This window comes from Equus caballus, chromosome 8 (genome assembly GCF_041296265.1).
Source record: "Equus caballus isolate H_3958 breed thoroughbred chromosome 8, TB-T2T, whole genome shotgun sequence".
In the NCBI taxonomy this organism is placed as follows: Eukaryota; Metazoa; Chordata; class Mammalia; order Perissodactyla; family Equidae; genus Equus; species Equus caballus.
This window is the reverse complement of record NC_091691.1, coordinates 102,400,299-102,423,518: the sequence shown is the minus strand read 5'-3', so window position 1 is coordinate 102,423,518 and position 23,220 is coordinate 102,400,299. Positions and strand designations below refer to the sequence as shown.

Here is a 23,220-nt window from a genome sequence, read left to right as displayed (position 1 = left end):
GTGCAGGTTTTTGTGTGGACATACGTTTTCAGCTCCTTTGGGTGAATGCCAGGGAACGTGATCGCTGGATCTTATGGTAAGATTATGTTGAGTTACATAAGAAACTGCCAAACTGTCTTCCAAAGTGGCTGCACCATTTTGCATTGCCACCAGTAATGAGTGAGAGTTCCTGTTGCTCCATATCCCTGTCAGTGTGTGGTTGTCAGTGTTCTGGACTTTGGCCATTCTCATAGGTGTGTAGCAGTGTCCCATTCTTTCAGTTTGCATTTCTCTGATGACATATGATGTGGAGTATCTTTTCATGTGCAGAGACGACATCTGTGTGTCTTCTTTGGTGAAATGTCTGTTAAGATCTTTGGCCCATTTTTTAATTCGGTTGTTTGTTTTCTTGTTGTTGAGTTTAAGGGTTCTTTGTACGTTTTGGATAAAGGTCCTTTGTTGGATGTGTGTTTGGCAGGTGTTTTCTCCCAGTCCATGGCTTGCATTCCTTTTCTTTTTTCCATTCTCCTAACCAGTCTTTTCCAGAGCAGAAGTTTTTGATTTTAACAAAATCTCACTTTCCATTTTTCCTTTCACGGGTCATGCTTTCAGTGTTGTATCTAAAAACTTGTTACCAACCCAGGGTCACCTAGATTTTCTCCCATTATCTTCTAGGAATTTTATAGTTTTGTGTTTACATTTAGGTCTATGGCCCATTTTGAATTAATTTTTGTGAAGAATCTAATTTTTATGAATTCTGAGATTGTTTTTTTAAAGCATTTTTACTAGTTTTCTAGATTTAAAAAAAATCTTCAATGAATTTTTAAATTAAAATTAAAATATAATATCAAGCTTCTAGTGAATGGCCAAAAAGTAATTTTCTTGAAAGCAAATGCTATCCATCCACAAGTTAGCATATTTATAACGTGGGAAATCACCATGGATACCTACATGAGCCTACACTTTGCAAATTTACAAGTCTCAACTTTAACAATTTTAAATTTACTTTTATGCAACTTTGTCTATTTTCAAAGGTGGATTTCCAAGTGCCAGTCCCGAAATTCACATGAAATAGAATACCTACACGGCCTGCGGCCTCTGGAGCAGAGAGGCCCCAAGCCAGTGGATGAACAGTAGGCTCAGGGTCCCTTGCAGACTGGCCTGCATCCAGGCCCAGTACCTTCTCCTGGCTCTGGCACCTTCTCTTGCCTCCAGTACCTTCTCAGGGCTCTAGTACCTTCTCCTGGCCCCAGCAGCTTCTCCTGGCTCCAGTACCTTCTCCTGGCCCCAGCACCTTCTCCTGGCCCCAGTACCTGCTGGCCTTGGCACCTCGTGGCTCCAGCACCTTCTCCTGGCTCCAGTACCTTCTGGCCATGTCAAGCTCCTGCTGTCCTCACTCCCTCTGCCCAGCCCCAGCCCTTTCCCTACCTTTTCCTCCTACTGGAGACCCTCCTCTGAAGTGCCCCTCCCAGAGCCCCCTCCCCTGAAGTCATAGTGCCCCCCCACAGGCCCCTCCCCCAGCTTGCCTCTGCTTCTGGCATTTTCTGGCAGATCTCCCTCCTCCCCTGTGAGGGTCAGTCCCTAACTCAGTGCCCAGAGGCACTTCAGAACATGTTTCAATTGCATAGAAAAGGACCCCCCCTTCTCTAACATGCTGAGATCTGGCAGGTGCTCCTGACAAGGCATAACCTAACCTGACCTGCGAGCTGGCATCTGCGAGGCCCCCCAGGGTCTGGGGAGCAGTTCTACATGTGCTGGAATGAAGGCCTTTCTAAGTCAGCTGCGTCTTGTGACAGAATGGCGAGCAGATTGGGTGGCTGCCTTTAACAGATTATTTTTGTCATAATGTTCCTGTAACAGCAACTGCAAAAAGAGAAAGCGTCTGCTTGTCTGCCAGTTAAGACGAAAACGTTTCTAACCTTTCATCGGGAATTCTTAGACAGCTATATAATTCCTCCCACCTTGATGAACGCGTTAAACTTCTTCCCAGTGGAGAACTGTTAGCCAAAGTGAATTTATTAAACTGTTCCACTTGCGTCCCAGAGCAGCGTCGGGTCACAGGAAGCTGGACCAGCAGAGGTGCATGCCTTCCCCACAGGGCCCAGCAGGCGTGGGTGTGTCCCTTGGGAGCTCTGTTCTGGGGGAAAGCTCCCACTGTGAGAGGGACGAGTCTGCATCCATCATTTGCAGCCAGTCAGCTGGTCCTATCAAACTAGAGATGACTGTAGGAAGCGTTTTCTTACAAAGGAGTCTCCTTTGTACCATGTGTGTGAGCGTGTTTGAGCCGGGTTAATGCGGTTCCTGACTCTGAGCCAGCTGGGGAGCTGGCATACCTGTTCTTTCATGGTTTTTGGTGCCATCCTCCTGGACAGAACCCGTCCGACGTGAGCTCAGCTGAGAAAGAGAGGCAAGGAGGGAGCCCAGCATGCACACTGGCCCGCAACTTCTCTTTCTCCTGCTGTTGAGCATATCTGAAAGTAGGAGTAGAGAAGAAAATATAATTTAATTTGAGTGAAAATGTGTAACAGGATAGGGGGAGATGGTGGGTGGACATTTGCCTAAAACATATGGGCCTCTCTTCATTGTTTACTTGGTGGAAAATCCAAGATTTAACATATCGCTTGATAAAGAAGCTGTGACGATCTTGTTCTTCTAAAAAGACATTTTAAGAACCAAAGTTGGGACGTCAGCAACATGGCGGCGTGAGCTCACCCAGGACTCTCTCCCCTCCAAAGTACAACCAAAAAGAGCAACTGTTTTCCAACCAAGGAAACAATCCTAATAACAGAAATCGTCAGAGACCCACAGCATCCAAACGACAGAGGGCGGAGAGGCTAGAGCCGCCCTCAGAGGAGCTGGAACCAGGTAGGAGAGAACTTCGCTCCCTCCCCTAGATACTGGGATCGCTGCGTGGATGCGGGAAGGAGCAGGGGAGGGGCCACGTGTCGGGGGATCCTCCAGGATGCCCGCCTCCGGTGCAGCGAAACCCTCTAACAGGGGAAAGCTTTCGCGTGGGGGAGCCCCAGCAAGACAGGGCCCCAGGAGACCAGAAAGCGAGAGCTGATCCAGTCTGGGTCAGAGTGAGTGAAAGTGCCCCTTCTCCCCCAACCCACGCTGGGCACCGCCATCTTGGCTGAAGGCACAGGGCTCAGAAAACAAGCCTCTCCACTCCCATCTAGTGGCGACAGGCTGTAACTGCAGCTGAATAATAGCATCATGTGCAAAAACCGCTCCTCTACCATCCAGCAATTTATAAAAGCTCCAGTCCAAAAGGAAAACACAGAAGTAGCTCCTGAGGGCTTGGAAATGGGTAAACTAAGTGAAGAGTTCAAAATAGCTATCCTTAAAATATTCAATGAGGTAAAGGGAAATATAGAAAAACAAGTCAACGAGTTCTGGAGTTACTTCACAAAAGAGATTGAAATTATAAAGGAGAATCAATTAGAAATACTAGAGATGAAAAATACAATGGATCAGATAAAACAGAATATGGATTCCCTGAATGCCCGTGTAGACACCATAGAGGAGAAAATTAGCATAATTGAAGATAGACAGGCTGAAAGCCTCCAGACAGAGGAAGAAAGAGAACTAAGAATTAAAAAAACTGAAGAAAATCTCAGAGAAATAGCTGACTCAATGAGAAAATGCAACTTAAGAATCATCAGAATTCCTGAGGGCGTGGAAAAGGAAAATGGAGCAGATAGGGTGCTCAACGAAATAATAGAAGAGAACTTCCCAAATCTACGGATTGAGAGAGAAATGTGTGTGGAGGAAGCTTTCAGATCTCCTAGATTTGTCAATGTACAAAGACCTACCGTAAGGCACATAGTAGTAAAAATGGCAAAAATGAAGGACAAAGAAAGAATACTCAGGGCAGCAAGGCAGAAGAAAATAACCTACAAAGGAACCCCCATCAGACTTTCAGCAGATTTCTCTACAGAAACCTTACAAGCTAGGAGATATTGGAGTGACATTTTCAAAACTTTAAAGGATAAAAATCTTCAGCCAAGAATACTCTATCCAGCAAAAGTATCCTTTAGATATGAAGGAGAAATTAAATCTTTTCCAGACAAACAAAAGCTGAGGGACTTCGTAGTCACACAACCCCCACTACAAGAAATCCTCAACAAGGCTCTCATACCTGAAAAAAGAAAAAAAGGGAGTAAGGGGTCACAAAACACAGAGTAGGGAGACAAACAGATAGAATCTGAATAGGATAGCAAATATTCAACTATAGCATTAGGATAAAGGGAAAGAAATCACCAAAGGAAAGACAAGCTTATTGCTCTAACCACAAACTCACAACACAAGTTGGAATAAGAGATGAAAATAATAATTTAGGACGGGAGGAGGAAAGGGACTGAAACAGTGTAGGCTAAGGAAGTAAGAGCCCACCAGAAAATGGACTATGTTATACACGAGATTCTGAATACAAACCTCAGAGTAGCCACCAAACTGAAAAACAGAAGAGAGACATAAAACATAAATAAGGAAAAATCTAAGAAACCCAGCATAAGAAATTGCAGAAGTCAATGGGCAGGCTAAAACACACAGGATGAGAAACAAAGGAAACACAGGAAAACCGGAAAACGAGCAACAGAATGACAGCATGAAGCCCTCATGCATCAACACTCACCACCAATGTAAACGGATTGAACTCTCCAATAAAAAGACACAGAGTGGCAAAATGGATTAAAGAACAAGATCCAACAATTTGTTGCCTCCAGGAAACACACCTCAGCTCCAAGGACAAACACAGGCTCAAAGTGAAGGGGTGGAAGACAATACTCCAAGCTAATAGCAAACAAAAGAAAGCAGGTGTCGCAATACTTATATCAGGCAAAACAGACTTCAAGATAAGGCAGGTAAAGAGAGACACAGAGGGCCAATATGTAATGATCAAAGGGACACTTCTTCAAGAAGAAATAATGTTTATAAATATCTATGCACCTAACACAGGAGCACCCAAGTTCGTAAAGCAACTATTAACAAACCTAAAAGAAGATATCAAAAATAACACAATAAAAGTAGGGGACCTCAACACCCCACTCACATCAATGTACAGATGATCCAGACAGAAAATCAACAAAGAAACAGTGGAGCTGAACGAAAAGCTAAAACAGTTGGACTTAATAGACATATATAGAACACTTCATCCAAAAACAGCAGAATACACATTCTTCTCAAGTGCACATGGGACATTCTCAAGGATAGACCATATGTTGGGAAACAAGGCAAGCCTCTATACATTTAAAAAAATTGAAATAATAACAAGCATCTTCTCTGATCATAATGCTGTAAAGCTAGAAATTAATTACAAGAAAAAAGCTGAGAAAAGCACAAGGATGTGGAGACTAAACAATACGCTATTGAACAAGGAATGGATCATTGAAGAAATTAAGGAAGAAATCAAAAAGTACCTGGAGGCAAATGAAAATGATAACAGGCCATACCAACTCATATGGGATGCAGCAAAAGCTGTATTAAGAGGAAAATTCATCGCAATTCAGGCACATCTTAACAAACAAGAAAAATCCCAAATCAGCAATCTTAAACTACACCTAACTGAATTAGAGAAAGACGAAGAAACAAAGCCCAAAGTCAGCAGAAGGAGAGAAATAATAAAAATCAGAGCAGAAATAAATGCTATTGAAAGAAAAAAGGCAGTAGAAAGGATCGATGAAACAAAGAGCTAGTTTTTTGAGAAGATAAATAAAATTGACAAACCCCTAGCCAGACTTACAAGGAAAAAAGAGAGAAAGCTCAAATAAACAAAATCAGAAATGAAAGAGGAGAAATAACAACAGACTCCGCAGAAATACAATGGATTATAAGAGAATACTACAAAAAACTATATGCCAGCAAAATGGATAACCTAGAGGAAATGGGTAAATTCTTGGACTCCTACAATCTCCCAAAGCTCACTCAAGAAGAAGCAGACAATTTGAACAGACCAATCACAAGGAAAGAGATTGAAACAGCAATCAAAAACATCCCAAAGAATAAAACCCCAGGACCGGATGGCTTTCCTGGGGAATTCTACCAAACTTTCAGAGAGGATTTAATACCTATCCTTTTCAAGCTATTCCAAAAAATTAGGGAGGATGGAACACTTCCTAACACGTTCTACGAGGCCAACAACACGCTGATACCAAAGCCTGACAAGGACACCATGAAAAAGGAGAACTACAGGCCAATATCACTGATGAACATAGATGCAAAAATTCTCAACAAAATTTTGGCAACTCAAATTCAGCAATACACCAAAACGATCAGACATGGTGATCAAGTGGGATTCATACCAGGGACACAGGGATGGTTCAACATCCGCAAATCAATCAACGTGATACACCACATCAACAAACTGAGGAATAAAAACCACATGATCATCTCAATAGATGCAGACAAAGCATTTGACAAGATCCAACAGCATTTATGATAAAAACTCTGAACAAAATGGGGATAGAAGGAAATTACCTCAACATAACAAAGGCCATATATGACAAACCCACAGCCAACATCATACTCAATGGGCAAAAACTGAGCGCCATCCCCCTGAAAACAGGAACGAGACAAGGATGCCTTCTATCACCACTCTTATTTAACATAGTACTGGAGGTCCTGGCCAGAGCAATCAGGCAAGAAAAAGGAATAAAAGGAATCCAAATGGGGGGCAGAAGTGAAACTCTCGCTGTTTGCAGATAACATGATCTTATATAGAAAACCCCAAAGAATCCATTGGAAAACTTTTAGAAGTAATCAACAACTACAGCAAAGTTGCAGGGTATAAAATCAATTTGCATAAATCAGTAGCATTTCTATACTCTAATAACGAACTAACAGAAAAAGAACTCAAGAACACAATACCATTCACAATCGCAACAAAAAGAATAAAATGCCTCGAGGTGAATTTAACTAAGGAAGTGAAGGACCTATATAATGAAAATTACAAGGCCGTTCTGAGAGAATTGGATGATGACATAAGGAGATGGAAAGACATTCCATGTACATGGATTGGAAGAATAAACATAGTTAAAATGTCCATTCTACCTAAAGCAATCTACAGATTCAACGCCATCCCAATCAGAATCCCAATGACATTCTTTACAGAAATAGAACAAGGAATCCTAAAATTCACATGGGGCAACAAAAGACCCCGAATTGCTAAAGCAATCCTGAGAAAAAAGAACACAGCTGGAGGCATCACAATCCCTGACTTCAAAACATACTACAAAGCTACAGTAATCAAAACAGCTTGGTACTGGTACAAAAACAGATGCACAGATCAATGGAACAGAATTGAAAGCCCAGAAATAAAACCACACATCTATGGACAGCTAATCTTCAACAAAGGAACTGAGGGCATACAATGGAGAAAAGAAAGTCTTTTCAACAAATGGTGCTGGGAAAACTGGAAAGCCACATGTAAAAGAATGAAAATTGGCCATTCTTTTTCACCATTCACCAAAATAAACTCAAAATGGATCAAAGACCTAAAGCTGAGACCTGAAACCATAAGACTTCTAGAAGAAAATGTAGGCAGTACACTCTTTGACATCAGTATTAAAAGGATCTTTTCAGACATCATGTCTTCTCAGACAAGGGAAACAATAGAAAGAATAAACAAATGGGACTTCATCAGACTAAAGAGCTTCTTCAAGGCAGGGGAAAACAGGAGTGAAACAAAAAAACAACCCACTAACTGGGAAAAAATATTTGCAAGTAATACATCCGACAAAGGCTTAATATCCATAATATATAAAGAACTCACACAACTCAACAACAAAAAATTAACCCGATCAAAAAATGGGCAGGAGACAAGAACAGACATTTCTCCAAAGAAGATATATGGATGGCCAATAGGCACATGAAAAGATGTTCATCATTGCTGATCATCAGGGAAATGCAAATCAAAACTACACTAAGATATCACCTTACACCCATTAGAATGACAAAAATAACTGAAACAAATAGTAACAAATGTTGGAGAGGTTGTGAAGAAAAAGGAACCCTCATACACTGCTGGTGAGAATGCAAACTGGTGCAGCCACTATGGAGAACAGTATGGAGATTCCTCAAAAAATTAAAAATGGAACTACCATACAATCCAGCTATTCCACTACTGGGTATCTATCCAGGGAGCTTGAAGTCAGCAATTCCAAAAGTCCTATGCACCCCAATGTTTATTGCAGCATTATTTACAATAGCCAAGACATGGAAGCAACCTAAGTGCCCATTGACAGATGAATGGATAAAGAAGAAGTGGTATATATATACACAACGGAATACTACTCAGCCATAAAAAATAACAAAATCGTCCCATTTGCAACAACATGGGTGGACCTTGAGAGAATTATGTTAAGTGAAATAAGCCAGAGAAGGACAATCTCTATATGACTCCACTCATATGAGGAATTTAAACCTGTGGACAAAGAGAACAGATTAGTGGCTACCAGGGGAAAGGGGGGGTTGGGGGGTGGGCACAAAGGGCAAAGGATTGCACCTACAACACGACTGACAGACAATAATATACCACTGAAATTTCACAAGATTGTAACCTATCGTTAACTCAATAAAAAATTTTTTAAAAAAAGAACCAAAGTTGGAATCTTAGGAATGGGACATTCTTTAGAACAAATTTTGTTTTTCAGATAGTTGGGAATGTTTGACTAATGAGGTCCATGTGCAGTGGTTTCTATAGAAGCAGTGACAGAGAAATGGTTGTTGTCTGAAACTCTGCAGCGTGGCAGCCGCAGCTCAAGTCTCCAGTGAGCGTGGCTCCAGGGCAGACGGGAGCTGGCAGTGCTGGGGCGTCCATCCTGGGCGAGGAGGGAGCTGTGCACCTGGACGTGGGAGGGCTGCTTCACCACACATGCCTGGGCCCAGGTGAAGCCCCAGGCCAGCCCCCTCTTCAAGGGCGGAAAGGGCCAGAATCGCACATTCCCTCTCCCTCCCCTCGCGAGGGGACAAGTCTGCCTCTGCACCAGCTGCTCTGCCCGAGGCCCAGAGGCTCCTCCGAGTCTGCTTGGAACAGCTGTTGCTGGGGGTAAGGTGTGTGTTCCTTAGCCCATGGGCCTCGTTATTCCAGTCAGTCTTTGAACCAACAGCATCAGCCACCCCGAGGGCTCTCAGGCTGCACCCTAGACCCAGGGATCAGAATCAGCCTTGCATAAGCCCCAGGGTCTGTGAAGGGCACTGCTTCACTCCACTCAAAAGCAGGTCCTTTGGCCAGCCCGGTGGCGTAGTGGTTCATGTGCTCCACTTTAGCAGCCCAGGATTCACAGGTTCAGATCCCAGGCGCAGACCTGCACACCACTCATCAAGCCACGCTGTGGTGGCGTCCCACATACAAAATAGAGGAAGATGGCACAGATGTTAGCTCAGCAACAATCTTCCTCAAGCAAAAAGAGGAAGATTGGCAACAAGTAGCTCAGGACCAATCCTCCTCACCAGAAAAAAAAGCAGGTCCTCGAAAATCCCCTGCACACACTCATCCTGGGTCATGTTCTCCTCACCTCTCACTGCACGTCCCAGAGCAGCCTCACACCCTGAGAAAGGAGGACAGGAGCCCCTGAGCCTGGAGGAAGCTCGTGGTGGCTAAGTGTGTGCCGTCTTGACCAGGCCAGGGACGCCCAGAGAGCAGCAGAACATCAGTTCTATGCGTGCCTGTGAGGGCGTTTCTGCAAGAGATTAGCACTCGAATCAGGAGATCAGTGTGGGCGGGCCTCGTCCAATCCATTGTGGCCTGCATAGAACAAAAAGGTGCAGGAAGGGAGAGTCTCTCGTGGTGCCTGGGCTGGGACAGCCATCTCCTGCCTCAGACATCAGTGCTCCTGGTTCTTGGGCTTTTGGACTCAGTTTACCACCGGCTCTCCTGGGTCTCCAGCTTGCAGGTGGTAGATCAAGGGACTTGCTGGCCTCCATCATTGCATGAGCCGGTGTGTAATAAATGTGTCTGTATTTATGTCTATACAGACACACACGTCCTCTTGATTCTGTGTCTCTGGGGACCCTGACCAATGCAAACGTGGTTTCAGGGATCTGAGACACCTCTCTCCCAGAGTGGGGGCTCGCCTCAGATGAGAGGAGCAAGGCGCCTTCTCCCAGCGTCCGCCTGTCCCACCCCACGTCTGTCTGGGATGTGGCCAAGCCATGGCTCACTGCCCAGCCATGTCTGCCCACCGTGGAGGCTCCAGGCAGGTCCTATCCCGCCACCTCCACGGGGCACTTCTTGGGCCTCTGGCCTGTGCTCACTGCCCTGTCCCAGCCTCCCCACATGTCGTCCTGCTTACACTCGTGTCCACATGCGTGTGTTTCCCAGTAGACAAGGCACTCCAGGGACAGGGTGTCCTCTGCTCCCTGACAGCCGGTGAGGTCCAAGAGGTCCCAGCAGTGGCTGCCCACTTCCTTTGTTTTGATTGACCAGTGTCGTCCTGAAAAGCAATAAGCATCCTTATTAGGTGTTGACACTTTGGGTCACCTTTAAGATTTGCTAAAACTCCCTTGGAGGCGCCGTTAAATAAGCCAGAGCAGCTGGACGCAGGGTCAGGGTCAGCACTGGGTGTTGGATTTTAGCCACGTGATCAAGGTCAAATGTTAGGGCCCTGGTGTGTTGGGCGTTATGGGGTTTGCCATCATCAGGTCCGTAAAGAAAGGAGGCCGCCTGGTGCAGAGGAGGGACCCCAGTGCGCCCTCTGCACTCCGCGGTGCCATGCCCCTCGAGGGAGCCGGACAAGGTAAATGAGGTGCTGCAGGGAACAACCCCAGAGCTGGTCTGGCCGCAGCGTGGTCAGGACTCGCCTGCTGCCGCTGCCGCCCCTCTGGCCGTGCGCTCAACCCCAGTGCTGCTCCTGGACTGCAAAGGTGTGCACGGGAGACGGTGTGCAGGAGACAGAGCCACCAGGGGCGGTGTAGGAGGCAGGAATAGGCTGAAACACTCCAGCTTCTCCCCTACTTGTCTGATCCGCTCCACTGAGGACATTTAGCAGAAAATTGAAAATATTTTGTTTTTAAATAACTGCCACTGAGCAGTTGTATGTTTTCTTATCTGGTGACTAATTAAATCTCATCATGGGAGGGTGGTTCCGGGGTCATGCCCTGAACAAGGAGGTTGTAATTAATTGCTTACAATAAATTTGTTAAAGTCTTTAGATTCTAATGGAGAGGAGAGGTATGTGTCAGTATATGCATTTAGTTTAATAATTAAGACCAACATTCAGTTTCAAATATTTATCTGGTACCACTAGAATATTTTACTACCATTTAAAACAGATTAATAATCTTAATGTCAAAAAACTACAGTGTATAATAACAACATGTTCAAGGAAAAGTGTCGAAACCAAAATTGTGTACAAAAAAGTCAGGATGATTAAGGAAATCAGAAACTGCCGCCTCCATGCTGATATGCTTTCTGGATGGAATTAATAGTGTTTTGAACAAAAGAATTGTAGTGTATTTGAAGGCCAAGACTGGTTTTGTTCTCGTAACTTTCTGACGTATAGTTGGGTAAATATGAGAAAGGTGCTGTCTCTCTGTGTGAATTGCTAGACGGCAGACAGACTGGAAGATCTCTGTTTCCCTGAAACACTTGCTCGTCCTTGACCGCGAGCACCAGCCACAGCTCCAGGCCCGGAAGACACGGATAATTCACCTCCTGAGAGGACGCAGCGCCCCGGCCTTCCTACCATCCTTTCACCTCCCTCAAAGAATCCAATTCCAGAACTGTCCACTGAGACGAGGAGCCCTTCGGAGGCCCCACGGGTGGGGACGCAGGTCAGCTCGGCGCAGCTTCCACACGCAGACACCCCAGTCTGCTGCCTCCTTCCCAGAGTGAGGGCATTCCAGGGTGCGGAGCTGGGACCGCTGGAAGACGCTCACAGTCCTGCATCCCAGGATGCAGTGACTTATTGGTGTGGCTGTCTCAGTGCCGGCCTGACCATGTGGCTCAAGGGCCCGGGGCTGAGCTGTGGGGAGGGCAGAGCTGGCGTGCCTGCCTTCATCTCAGAAGGAAGAATACAGGCGAAGAGTCACAGCATTTGTTCACAGGTCAGATGGTGACAAAGTGGTAGCTCTGTCACTCAGGAAATAAGTGGAGATGATAAATGATCATGTTTTCTGGCAACTTACCAGATGTTAGCAATTCAACACCATTAAAAAACATTAAAATGTGGACTTGGGGGCCGGCCCTGTGGCGTAATGGTTAAGTTCACGTGCTCTGCTTCAGCAGCCTGGATTCATGGCCCCGGATCCTGGGCACGGACCTACACCACTTGTCAGCCATGCTGTGGTGGCGACCCACATGGAAAATAGAAGAAGGCTGGCAACAGATGTTAGCTCAGGGTGAATCTTCCTCAGCATAAAAAATAAATGTGCACGTGGCTGGGATTGCATTTCATATTGTTGTCAGGTGGGTAGACAAGGCTCCCTCACCCTGTCCTCTCAGTTAGGGTCTGAGAAGGCCCAGACCTCACGGTTCTGGGCTCTTACTCTGGGCACACATTCAGACATGTTCGCAAAGAATAACGTGGACCCTACAAAAAACGTTCAAGCAAGGAAGTTGTTGGCCGGAGCCCCTTAGACGAGAAGAGAGCTCGCTGTGGAGGGAACGCCCTGATGCCCACAGAATCCACTCCAGGGAGGAGAAGACCTGTGGCGGGCGTCTGCACTTGGCGTGACAGGGAGTCCTGATGCGTCGTGAGAGTGCAGCGTAGAGGGGAGGAGATCAGGCTGACTCGGGGGGCGGAGAGCAAGCCCAGAGGGCCTGGGAATGGGGACCACCAAGCACCAAGGGCCACAGGTGGCAGGGCAAGAGCGCCCCCATCAGACACTGGCAGGGAGACCCAGCTGTTAGTTTCATTGATTTTCTCTGCTGTTTCTATTTCCAGCGTCGTTGAATCACTTCTTATCTTTATTATTTCCTTCCTTCTGTCTCTCTTGGGCTTATTTTGCTCTTTGTCTAGGTTTTTGAGGTGTGGGGCCTCGATTACTGACTTGAGACCTGCTCTTTGACCACCTTTGCTGCGACGCAGCCCCCTCTGAGCCCAACTCAGCAGCATCCCTGGCCTTCCCTGTGCTGTTTTTCCTTGGAGACCTCCTCTCTGACCCGTAGATTACTTCAGAGTGTGTTGGTTGTTTCCGAGTGTTTGGAGGGTTTCCTGTGACGTCTCTGGCCTTGCTTTCTAGTGTGATCTCAGCATCAGACACCTACTGTCAGAGGACACACTCGGTGTGGTTTCAGCATCTCAGGATTTGTAGAGGTTTGTTGCATGGCCCAGGAAACAGTCTGTCTTGGCATTCGTCTCAAGGGCACTTGAAAAGAGTGTGCGGTCCGCTGTTGCTGGCTGTTCTTGGAGCCTCCGCGAGGCCCTGTTTGTTGGTTGACTGTACTCCTGAGTTCCTCTGTGTTGCTGATTTTCTGTGAATTTGCTCTTCCATTGTGGAGAGCGAGGGTTGATGTCTCCAAGTAAAATTATGGGTTTGTCTGTTTCTCCTTTCAGCTCTTTCAGGGTTTTCTGCTTGTTTTTTTAGTTCTGTTAGTTTTCTTCCGCATATTTTGCAGCTCTGCTGTAGCTCACCCGTCAGGGCTCTCTCAAGGATCAACTGTTTGTCACTGTGCAGTGTCCCTCCCACTGTCTGTCTGCCTGCAGCTACTTTATCTGGGGTTAGGAAGGCTTCTTCTGACTGATGTTTATGTGGTCTTTTTCTGTCCTTGTACTGTTAACTTGCCCACCCAAAGGACTCCTCATTACAGCTGGTGGGGAGGGGAGTTCCAGCCGACCCCAGGCACTGGGAGATGTGAACCCCCAGCCTCTGACACCTCCCAGCATGGGGGGCATTCAGGCTCCCCTCGTGGCCTCCACTGACCACGTAGGGGCCCCCTTGTAGCCTCAGAAGGGCGGAGTTCGGGCTCCTCATGTGGCTGTCACTGTCCAGGGTGGGTGGGCTGTGCTCTTCCCTATTGGGCTTGGACGGGGTCCAGCAGTTACTGTCTAATCACAGAGCGCACTCACCCAGACCCAGACGGCACAGCCTGCTACACGCCCAGGCTCTGTGGTGCTAACCTATGGGACCAACATTGTGTGTGCAGTCTGTCGTTGGCCAAAACGTCACTACCTGGCACATGACTGTATTTTGTTGAGTATTTTTGCATCAATGTTCATAAGGGATGTTGGCCTGTAATGTTTTTTCTCTTGTTGTGTCTTTGTCTGGCTTTGGTATCAGGGTTATGCTGACCTCGTAGGTTGAGTTGGGAGGTGTTCCTTCCTCTTCAATTTTGGGAAAAGTTTGAGAAGGGTTGGTACTAGTTCTTCTTTAAATGTTTGGTAGAATTCACCAGTGAAGCCATCATCAGATCCAGGGCTCTTCTTTTGTGGGATATTTTTGGTTAGTTGTTCAATCTCCCTACTAGTTATAGGTCTATTCAGATGGTGTATTTCTTCATGATTCAGTCTTGATAACGCTTTGTGTTTCCAGGAATTTGTATATTTATCCCATTCGTTGGTATAAAATTGTTCATAGTACTCTCTTATAATCCTTTTTATTTCTGTAGAATCAGTAGTAGTGTTCCCACTTTCATGTCTGATTTTAGTAATTTGAGTCTTCTCTCTTTTTTTCTTTGTCCATTTAGCTAAAGGTTTGTCAACTTTGTTGATTTTTTTTGAAGAGCCAATTTTTTGTTTAATTGATCTTCTCTCCTATTTTCTATCCTCCATTTCCTGTTTTTCTGCCCTAATCTTTATTATTTCCTTCCTTCTGCTAGCTTTGAGTTAGTTTGTTCTTATTTTTCTAGTTCCTTAAGAGGAAGTTAGGTTGTTGATTTGAGATCTTCCTTGGCTTTGTTTATTTATTTTTTTATTTTTTTGAGGAAGATTAGCCCTGAGCTAACATCTGCTGCCAATCCTCCTCTTTTTGCTGAGGAAGACTGGCCCTGAGCTAACATCCGTGCCCATCTTCCTCCACTTTATATGTGGGACGCCTGTCACAGCATGGCTTGATAAGCAGTGCCATATCTGCACCTGGGATCAGAACTGGTGAACCCTGGGCCGCCAAAGTGGAATGTACAAATTTAACCACTCTGCCACCGGGCCAGCCCTTCCTTGGTTTCTAATGCAAGCATTTATAGCTGTAAATTTCCCCTTAGCACTTCTTTTGCTGCTTCCCATAAGTTTTGGTGTGCTGTGTTTTCCTTTTCATTTGTCTCTAAGTATTTTCTTTTCCTTGTGATTTCTTCTATGATCCATTAGTTGTTTAAAAGTGTGTTTTTTAGTTTCCACATTTTTGTGAATTTTCCAGTTTTCTTTATGTTATTGATTTGTAACTTCATCCCGTTGTGGTCAGAGAAGATAATTTGTGTGATATCTATCTTTTTAAGTCTATTGAGACTTAATTTGTGGTCTAACATATGGTCTATCCTGGAAAGTGTCCCATGTGCCCTTGAGAAGGCTGTGTGTGCTGTTGTTGGGCGGAGTGTCTGTGTCTGTCTCTTAGATCTGGTTGGTTTATCGGGTTAAGTCCTCTGTTTCCTTCCTTATCTTCTGTCTGGTCCTTATCTCCATTATTGAGGGTGGGGCATTGAAGTCCAAGTACTGTTGTAGAACTGTCTCATTCTCCTTCACTTCTGTCCATTTTTCTTTGTATATTTTGATGGTCTGTCCTTAGGTGCATAAATGTTTATGATCATTATATGTTATTGCTCTGTTGAACCTTTCATGAATATATAATATCCTCCTTTGTCGTGTGTAACTTTTTTGATTTAAAGCATTTTGTGTGATATTAGTGTAGCCACGCCTGCTCTCTTCTGGTTACTATTTGCATGGAGTATCTTTCTCCATCCTTTCACTTTCAGCCTGTTTGTGTCTTTGGATCTCAAGTGTGTCTCTTGTAGACAGCATGTAGCTGGATCCTGTGTTTTCATCTGTTCTGTCGATCTCTGCCTGTTGCTTGGAGAGTTTAATCCATTTACGTTGAAAGTAATTACTGATGAGGAGGGACTGACTTCTGTCATTGTGCTGTTTGTTTTCTATATGCCCTAAAGCTTTTTGTCCCTCATTTCCTGCATTCCTGTCTTCTATCGTGTTAACTTGATTTTATGTAGTGAAGTGTTTAACTTCCTTTCTCATTTTCTTTTGTGTATACTTTATAGCTATTTTCTTTGTGGTTACCATGGGGATTACATTTAGCATCCTAACGTTATAACACTATAATTTAAATTTATGCTTAATTTCAATAACATACAAAACCTCTGCTCCTTTATGGCTCCATTGCAACCCTTTTCACTTGTTGATGTCACAAAATTACATCTTTATACATTGTGTGCCCAAAAATATAAACTAATAATTCTTGTAAGTGCATTAGTCTTTTAAGCTATGTAGTAAACAAGATTTGAAGTTACAAACCAAAGTTAGAATAATGCTAGCTTTCAGATTAATAATTTTTTCCTTTAAATTTTCCTTTAGATGTATTAGTCTCTCAAATTATATAGAAACAAAAAGTGCAGTTACAAACCATTGTTACAGTAATACCAGCTTTTATAACTGCCCATGTCTTTTCCTTTATTCAGATCTGTGTTCCTCCGTCTGGCTTCGAGTCATTGTCTGGTGTCCTTTCATTTCACCTGCGGGAGGCCCGTGCGCATTTCTTGCAGGGCAGCTCTAGTGCTAACAGACTCTCTCAGCTCTTTTTCATCTGGGACTGTCTTAATTTCTCCCTCACTTTTGAAAATCAGTTTTGCCAATATAGGATTCTCAGGTGACAGTTTTTTCTTTCAGCACTTGGACTCCATGGGCCCACTGCCTCCTGGATCCAAAGTTTCTGATGGGAACATGCTGAGAGTCTGTGAGGGTCCCTTGAATGTGATGTCTTCATCTCTCTTGCTGCTTTCAAGACTCTCTCTTTGTCTTTAAAAAGTTTGATTATAGTGTGTCTTGGTGTGTGTCTCTTTGAGTTCATTTTACAGTTTATTGAGCTTCCTGGATGTTTATATTCATGCATTTTGCCAATTTTGGGGAGTTTTCAGGCATTTCTTTGAATATTCCCTCCGCCTTTCTCTCCTCCTCCCAAGACTCCCACAAAGCACATGCTGGGCTGCTCAACGGTGCCCACAGGTCCCTGAGGCTCTGTGCACTTTTCTTCAATCTTTTTTCTTTCTGTTCCTCAGACACGATAATTCCCATTGTCCTATCTTCAAGCTCACAGATTCCTTCTTCTGGTTCAGATATGCCTTTGACTCCTCCTAGTGAATTTTTCATTTCATTTATTGTACTTTTCACTTCCAGAATTTCTATTTAGGTTTTTTATCTCTTTATTGATATTTCCATTTTGTTCATACATCGTTTTCTGTACTTTCTCCACATCTTCCTTTACTTTTTTGAGCACTTTTAAGGCAGATCCCTGATATTTGAGGATGGAGCCCTTTTTGCCCACCCTGGCTCCCACACACTGTGTGCAGGCTCCTCCAGGAACATGTGCACAGCTGCCTGCCGGGGAGCTGGGGTGGGGACGAGTAGCTGCTACCGTGCTAAGAGCTGAAGTTGACCACAGCTGCTGTCCACTTCTTCCCTGGAAGTTGCAAACCTTCAGCAGACCCCAGATTCCAAAATAGTTCCATCAGACAGATTCTGCCCCTGCAGTTGTCAGGTGGTAAGAGATGCCTGGTGATTCCTGCTCCACCATCTTCCCGGAATCCAGTCAGGCACTTTCAAGCCTTCCAGTCTCTCATTCCTGCCTTTCAGCCTGTCAGTCACTGGGTTGCCTGTGGGTCTGTGTGGAGATTTCTAGAGAGGCGGTTCTGCTTGAACTTAGCTTCAAATGTTTGCCTGGTGGATACTGTTGGGCTGGCTCAGCTGATGCCGGATTGCTGTGTGCTCAGTGAAAATAGCTCATAGTTACTCCCATGTTTGTATATCATCCTGGAGGTTATTTGAGACTCTCCAAAAAAGTTAAATTTGACAGAATGAATTGATAATTCAACTCCTAGGAATGTGTGTTAGACTTACAGGGAATTAATTGAAACACATGATTTGGTTGTGGTGCTCATTGCCTCAGACTTCTGCTGGCGTCATATTGCAAATCAGAGAAGCAGTTGAGAGGTAAGCAGCAGAAAGCCAAAATTTGCCCAGATGGCCAGTCTCAGGTTCAGGGTTGCAGTGGTGTTTGACTTGTGCTTTCCCATCGCCTCTTGTGGTCCGTGCTCTGACTGTCCCCTCTGGCTGTTTCAGAAGAGGCCGAGCACGGCAGCTTCGTGGCGGGCTCCCTGTCCAGGAGGAGGAAGGCACTGGCACTCCGGGAGGATGGCCCACGCCGGCGCCCGCACCTGCACATCAGCATGCCCCATGACTTCCGCCCCGTGTCCTCCATCATTGACGTGGACATCCTCCCTGAGACACACCGCCGTGTGAGGCTGTACAGGCATGGCTGCCAGAAGCCACTGGGCTTCTATATCCGCGATGGCATGAGTGTGCGTGTGGCTCCCCAAGGGCTAGAGAAGGTGCCAGGCATCTTCATCTCTCGCATGGTGCCCGGCGGCCTCGCAGAGAGCACCGGGCTGCTGGCCGTGGATGATGAGGTCCTGGAGGTGAATGGGATCGAGGTGGCTGGGAAGACACTGGACCAGGTCACGGACATGATGATCGCCAACAGCCACAACCTCATCGTCACAGTCAAGCCGGCCAACCAGAGGAACAATGTGGTACGTGGCAGCCGCGCATCTGGCAGCTCTGGCCGGTCCTCAGACAGCACAGCCAGTCGCCACAGCCTGCCCGTGGCCCACGTCCTACAGAACTTGCACCCTGACGAGATGGAGAGTGATGAGGAGGCCGATGTCGTCCTCGAGGGCGTCCTGGAGCCCCGGCTGGTCCCCAGGCCACCACCGGGCAGCCTTGCGCGGGTCAACGGTGCCAGCCTGGCACCCGGACTGCACAGCCCTGGGCGGGAAGGCAGCGGCAGCGTCCATAGGCTGCTCAGCTCCCTACGGTCTGACCCCCGCCACAGCCTGGCCCTGCCCCCAGGAGGGGTGGAAGAGCATGGGCCAGCAGTCACCTTGTAGGGCTGGGCTCCTGGGCCGCCTCGGGAACTAGGGGCAGCCGCGAGAGCCGCGACCACAGTTAGGTGCACAGGGATTAGGTCAACTTTCTGAGGGGAAGTACTTTTTAAACTTTTATTCCAATTTTAAAATAAGAAAAATAATTGTATACTTCTCCCCGCTTTTTTATTATTTTTATTTATCCTTCCCTTTTCTCCCACAAGCCTACTCTTTATTTCCACTTATGGATAGCAAATAAAAATACTGTCTATTTTTATAGAATTTCTCCACAGAACATAAAATACACGCGCACGCACATGCACAGACACCATCTGTACTGGCCCGGGGCAGGTCCCAGCACCTTTGTAAAGCACAGAAAATACTTCACTTTTAAATTTTAAAAATACTTCATTTCTTGAAATGAGGCTTTAAAATTACCTTTTTAAAATAGTCAGATTCATGTTTTTAACGTAACCCGCGCAGAAACCCCCTGAGGTATTGGCACAGCTTCCCGGCCTCCTGCTGACGAGCACAGGTTCTGCTGATGGGGTGGACTGGTGGGGAGGCAGGCAGAGAACAGATGCCCCAGCCCTGGAGTGGGTGTGACTGGAAGGTGGGTTTCAGGTTCCGCCTTGTCCGTGGTCAGTTGGAGCAGCCAGATGGGGGCTGCGCCAGACCTCATGGGGAAGGAGGTCGGCCGTCCTGCCCCGGGGGAGAGCCTCACGGGGGCCGCCAGCTCTCTGGGTCGGAAGGTCACATGCAGCAATGCCGTTTGTGGCCAAAAGCCAGTGTTTTCTCTCAGACAAAACTAGTCTTTTCCAGTGGATTGACCAAGGGCAGTTTTAGAACATTTCCCGAAGAAATGGCTGAGCCACCACCGCCTCCGGACAGTCACCTGTGTGTATAGACAGTTGTGTAGGTTCTGCCATCTTTTCAAATAAGTCACATTGAACTTAGTGATTTTTAACACAGAGTAAATGCATTGTCACTTCCTTTTGATCTTGTAGCAATATTTACATATTTAGTAATTTTAAAAGTTTATTCATGTTTGATCCAATTAAATTTCATATGAAGTGTCCTTTCTGTTTAAATCCGACATCGAAGAGGAAACATTTGCTGACACTGTGAGAACCGAATTCCGACCCGGTAAGGCTCCGAGCCCCAGCGATGTGGCCACGCCCTGCTGGCTGGTGGCAGCGCCGTACTGAGTTCACAGCTGTCAGGCTGAGAGCACGGAAAACAGTGTATCTCAACATGTTGATTTTTCTTGAATTCATTAAGTGAAAAGCAAATTATTTTTCTTGTTTATTGGACAGAAATAGCTTTTTTAGCGTGGTTGCAGTTTCCTGGGCCCAGGTTTGACTTTGTCACTTGTATGCCAGGGTCACTGTCTGTCTGTTCCTAAGCACAGGGAAGACCAAAGATGCCCCCTCGAGGTCTGGGGCGCCAGGACCCACGTCTGTGGGCTCCAGTGAACCACACGAGCCTCCTCTGCGGCAGGAAGTGCTTTTTCACTGACAAGTGTCTAGAACCAGAATTCTGACACAAAGTGAACATCAGGAAGGAGCTGTTCTTTTACTGAGTTATTGCTGGGTTTTGAATATTTTGGTGAATAACTGGGTCTGTCACCAAGAAGGAAAGCTGTATTTCTTACCATGTCTTAAGTTGTTAAGCAAATGTGAGTAATTTTTTTAAAGAAAAAGGAAAGAGGCTACTGAGATTTCTGTGCTGTTGTCGTAACATAGGGAGCTGAGCCGCTTGGAAGCTGCTTGAGAGCATCTTTCTACCCAGGTCCAAACTTCTGCCATTTTCTTCTTAAAAAACAAACAAAAAAACTATGTTGTATAACACATTAAAGTTTTCTTGGTTTTATATATCAAAGAATAAAATCTTTTTCTTGCTTTTAGTGATATTTTTTCAGTGTGTTCCAAATGACAGAGAGAACTTTGGTGCCAATGATGGATGTCCTGCGTTCGTCAAGTGCCTGTCAGGTGCCACATTTGTTCACTTCTCCCCAACACGTTCTCCACGAGGCAGTAGGAGTATCCCCATTGTACAGATGAGAAAATGGGCCCAAACTCAGGTTGTAAGTCATTTCAAATAACCTAATTGTAGTTGTATCTGACGGGAGTTAGATGTGTCTCGGGTCCACAAATACTACTGTACAGCTCTTCCTGAGTATACCCTGGTTTGCAAAATTGCCGTTAACACCTTATCATTCTGACATTACCAAATGTTTAACACAGGGCATCATGATCCACTCACTCATTCAGTAAACTACAAATGTTATGGGGATCGCAGCGAGCACCAGTAATTCCTGGAAGGAACAGGTGCATATAATAGGAGCTTTACAAGGTTCATCACCTTACTGGATCCTCCCGGTGACCCTGAGCCGTAGGCAACCCTTTTCCAGTTCAGAATTGGGGAAGCTGGTCGCCCTCACAGTCTGATGAGATGGCCAGTGGGTGGGTACCGAAGCGGGACTCATGTTCTAAATTAACTCACATGATGGAGTCGGAGACGCAGGTACTGGGCCGTGTGGTAGGTACACGCACCTAGCCACCGGCAGGCTGGGGGACACAGGTCTCCCCACCCTAGCCATCCCTACACCAATCCAGGGCATACAGCACTGCCCAGAGGAGCCGGCTTTCCAGCTGATGAGACTCTGCCTACGAATCAGTGAGGTTATTTAGTTCTTACAGTTTTGCACAAAGTGATCACAGACAGGGAATAGGGTCTTATGTCAAGTTGCAAAGGTATCTGAAAAACGCTGATTGTTAAAAAAAAATCCAGTTTAGCTAAAATCTGAGAAGTCTTCCAACAGAAGGCCAGTAAGTTACTTTTCATCTACACCAGATGTTTTTAAAAAGCTCTGGTGCAGATATGAGCCAAATATGGTAGAAGTGTCCCCTTTTAATCCTTGCCTGAAAAGAAAGCCCCTAGAATGAATGATGACAGGCGGTTTTGTTGGAGAAAACTCCACCATAGCAGGAATTAGTACTCGGAAGTTTTTATAGCATCACTGAAAATTGGTCAGTCACAACAGTCTAAATAGTTCAACTTAAAGTGACATAATAAGGTTGAACTAGTAGCCAATTCCTAAATACACAAAAATATTTAATAGGTACTGTTTCTACTGAAAGTATGACCCTACTTAGCTGGTTTCCAACCTAACTCACCTTCCAGGAAGGTCAGCTCTCAGCATAAGCTCAAGGACGTCCGGTTTCACACAGGCTGGAGGGCACTCCCCCATCTTGAGCCCAGATCTTGGGTTCTGTGTGTCAGAATCAGCCAGGGGCTCAGGTTCAGGAGATCTGGGAGTGGGCTTGAGAATTTTCTTTTCTAACAAGCTCCAGGTGATGTGGAAGCTGCTGGTCCAGGAACCACACTTGGAGAACCATTGGCTAACCCCTAAGAGCTGTTGCCAAGGAAGTAGGGTTTCCCTCTGAGCCTGGACGTAATGACCGAGGGCCCGTCCAACAACCGTCTAGGGTTTTCCTCTAGTCTTTTTTGCACTAGTATTGAGACTGATTTAACATCAGGTAAGCTTCAATTTCCTGACGTGCAGAATGCTGTCTGTGAGTTACTCTCTATTCCCCACCACTCCTGCACCCAGCTCCTTTCTCCTCTGACATCCATTGCCTCAGTATTTCTTATCCCTGAAAACACCCCAAGTCAACATACAAATTCCTTTTCCCTCTTTCCTTTCCTCACTTATCTTGTTTTCTTCTCCTTTATCTTCATAAAAGAACTCTCGGGAACTGAGAACTTTTTTTTTCTTTTTTTTTAAAGATTGGCACCTGATCTGACATCTGTTGCCAATCTTTTTTTTTTCCTCCTCTTCTTCTCCCCAAACCCCCCGGTATACAGTTGTATGTTCTAGCTGTGAGTGCCTCTGGTTGTGTTATGTGGGACGCCGCCTCAGCATGGCCTGATGAGTGGTGCCATGTCCATGCCCAGGATTCAAACCGGGAAACCCTGGGCCACCAGAGCAGAGCGCGCAAACTTAACCACTCGGCCACAGGGCCAGGCCCTGAGAACTTCTCATTACTGAACCACATTTCCAAGAAATGGAAAACTCATTACATTAATAAAAAGCACACAAAATGATTCAACAGTGGTCTCCCCAGCCCAGGAGACAAGTGCCATTTTCCACATTCCCTTCCCAGGGAGCTTTGAGAGTAAACACATTTCTTGAACGCAAGCTCACGTGCTGGGGAAGA

The 23,220-nt window shown here is 45.7% G+C and overlaps 1 protein-coding gene across 1 annotated transcript in view; it reads left to right on the top strand.

Annotated features, from left to right (window-relative positions):
- The window catches only part of PARD6G (par-6 family cell polarity regulator gamma), a 96,617-nt gene extending 75,714 nt beyond the window's left edge, over positions 1–20,903 (top strand). The window contains exon 3 of the mRNA XM_023648046.2: positions 18,195–20,903. Within this exon, the coding sequence (XP_023503814.1) occupies positions 18,195–19,021 (827 nt within the window). The 3' untranslated portion in view covers positions 19,022–20,903. The remainder of the gene's footprint in view (positions 1–18,194) is intronic.
- Positions 20,904–23,220: the final 2,317 nt, after the last annotated feature.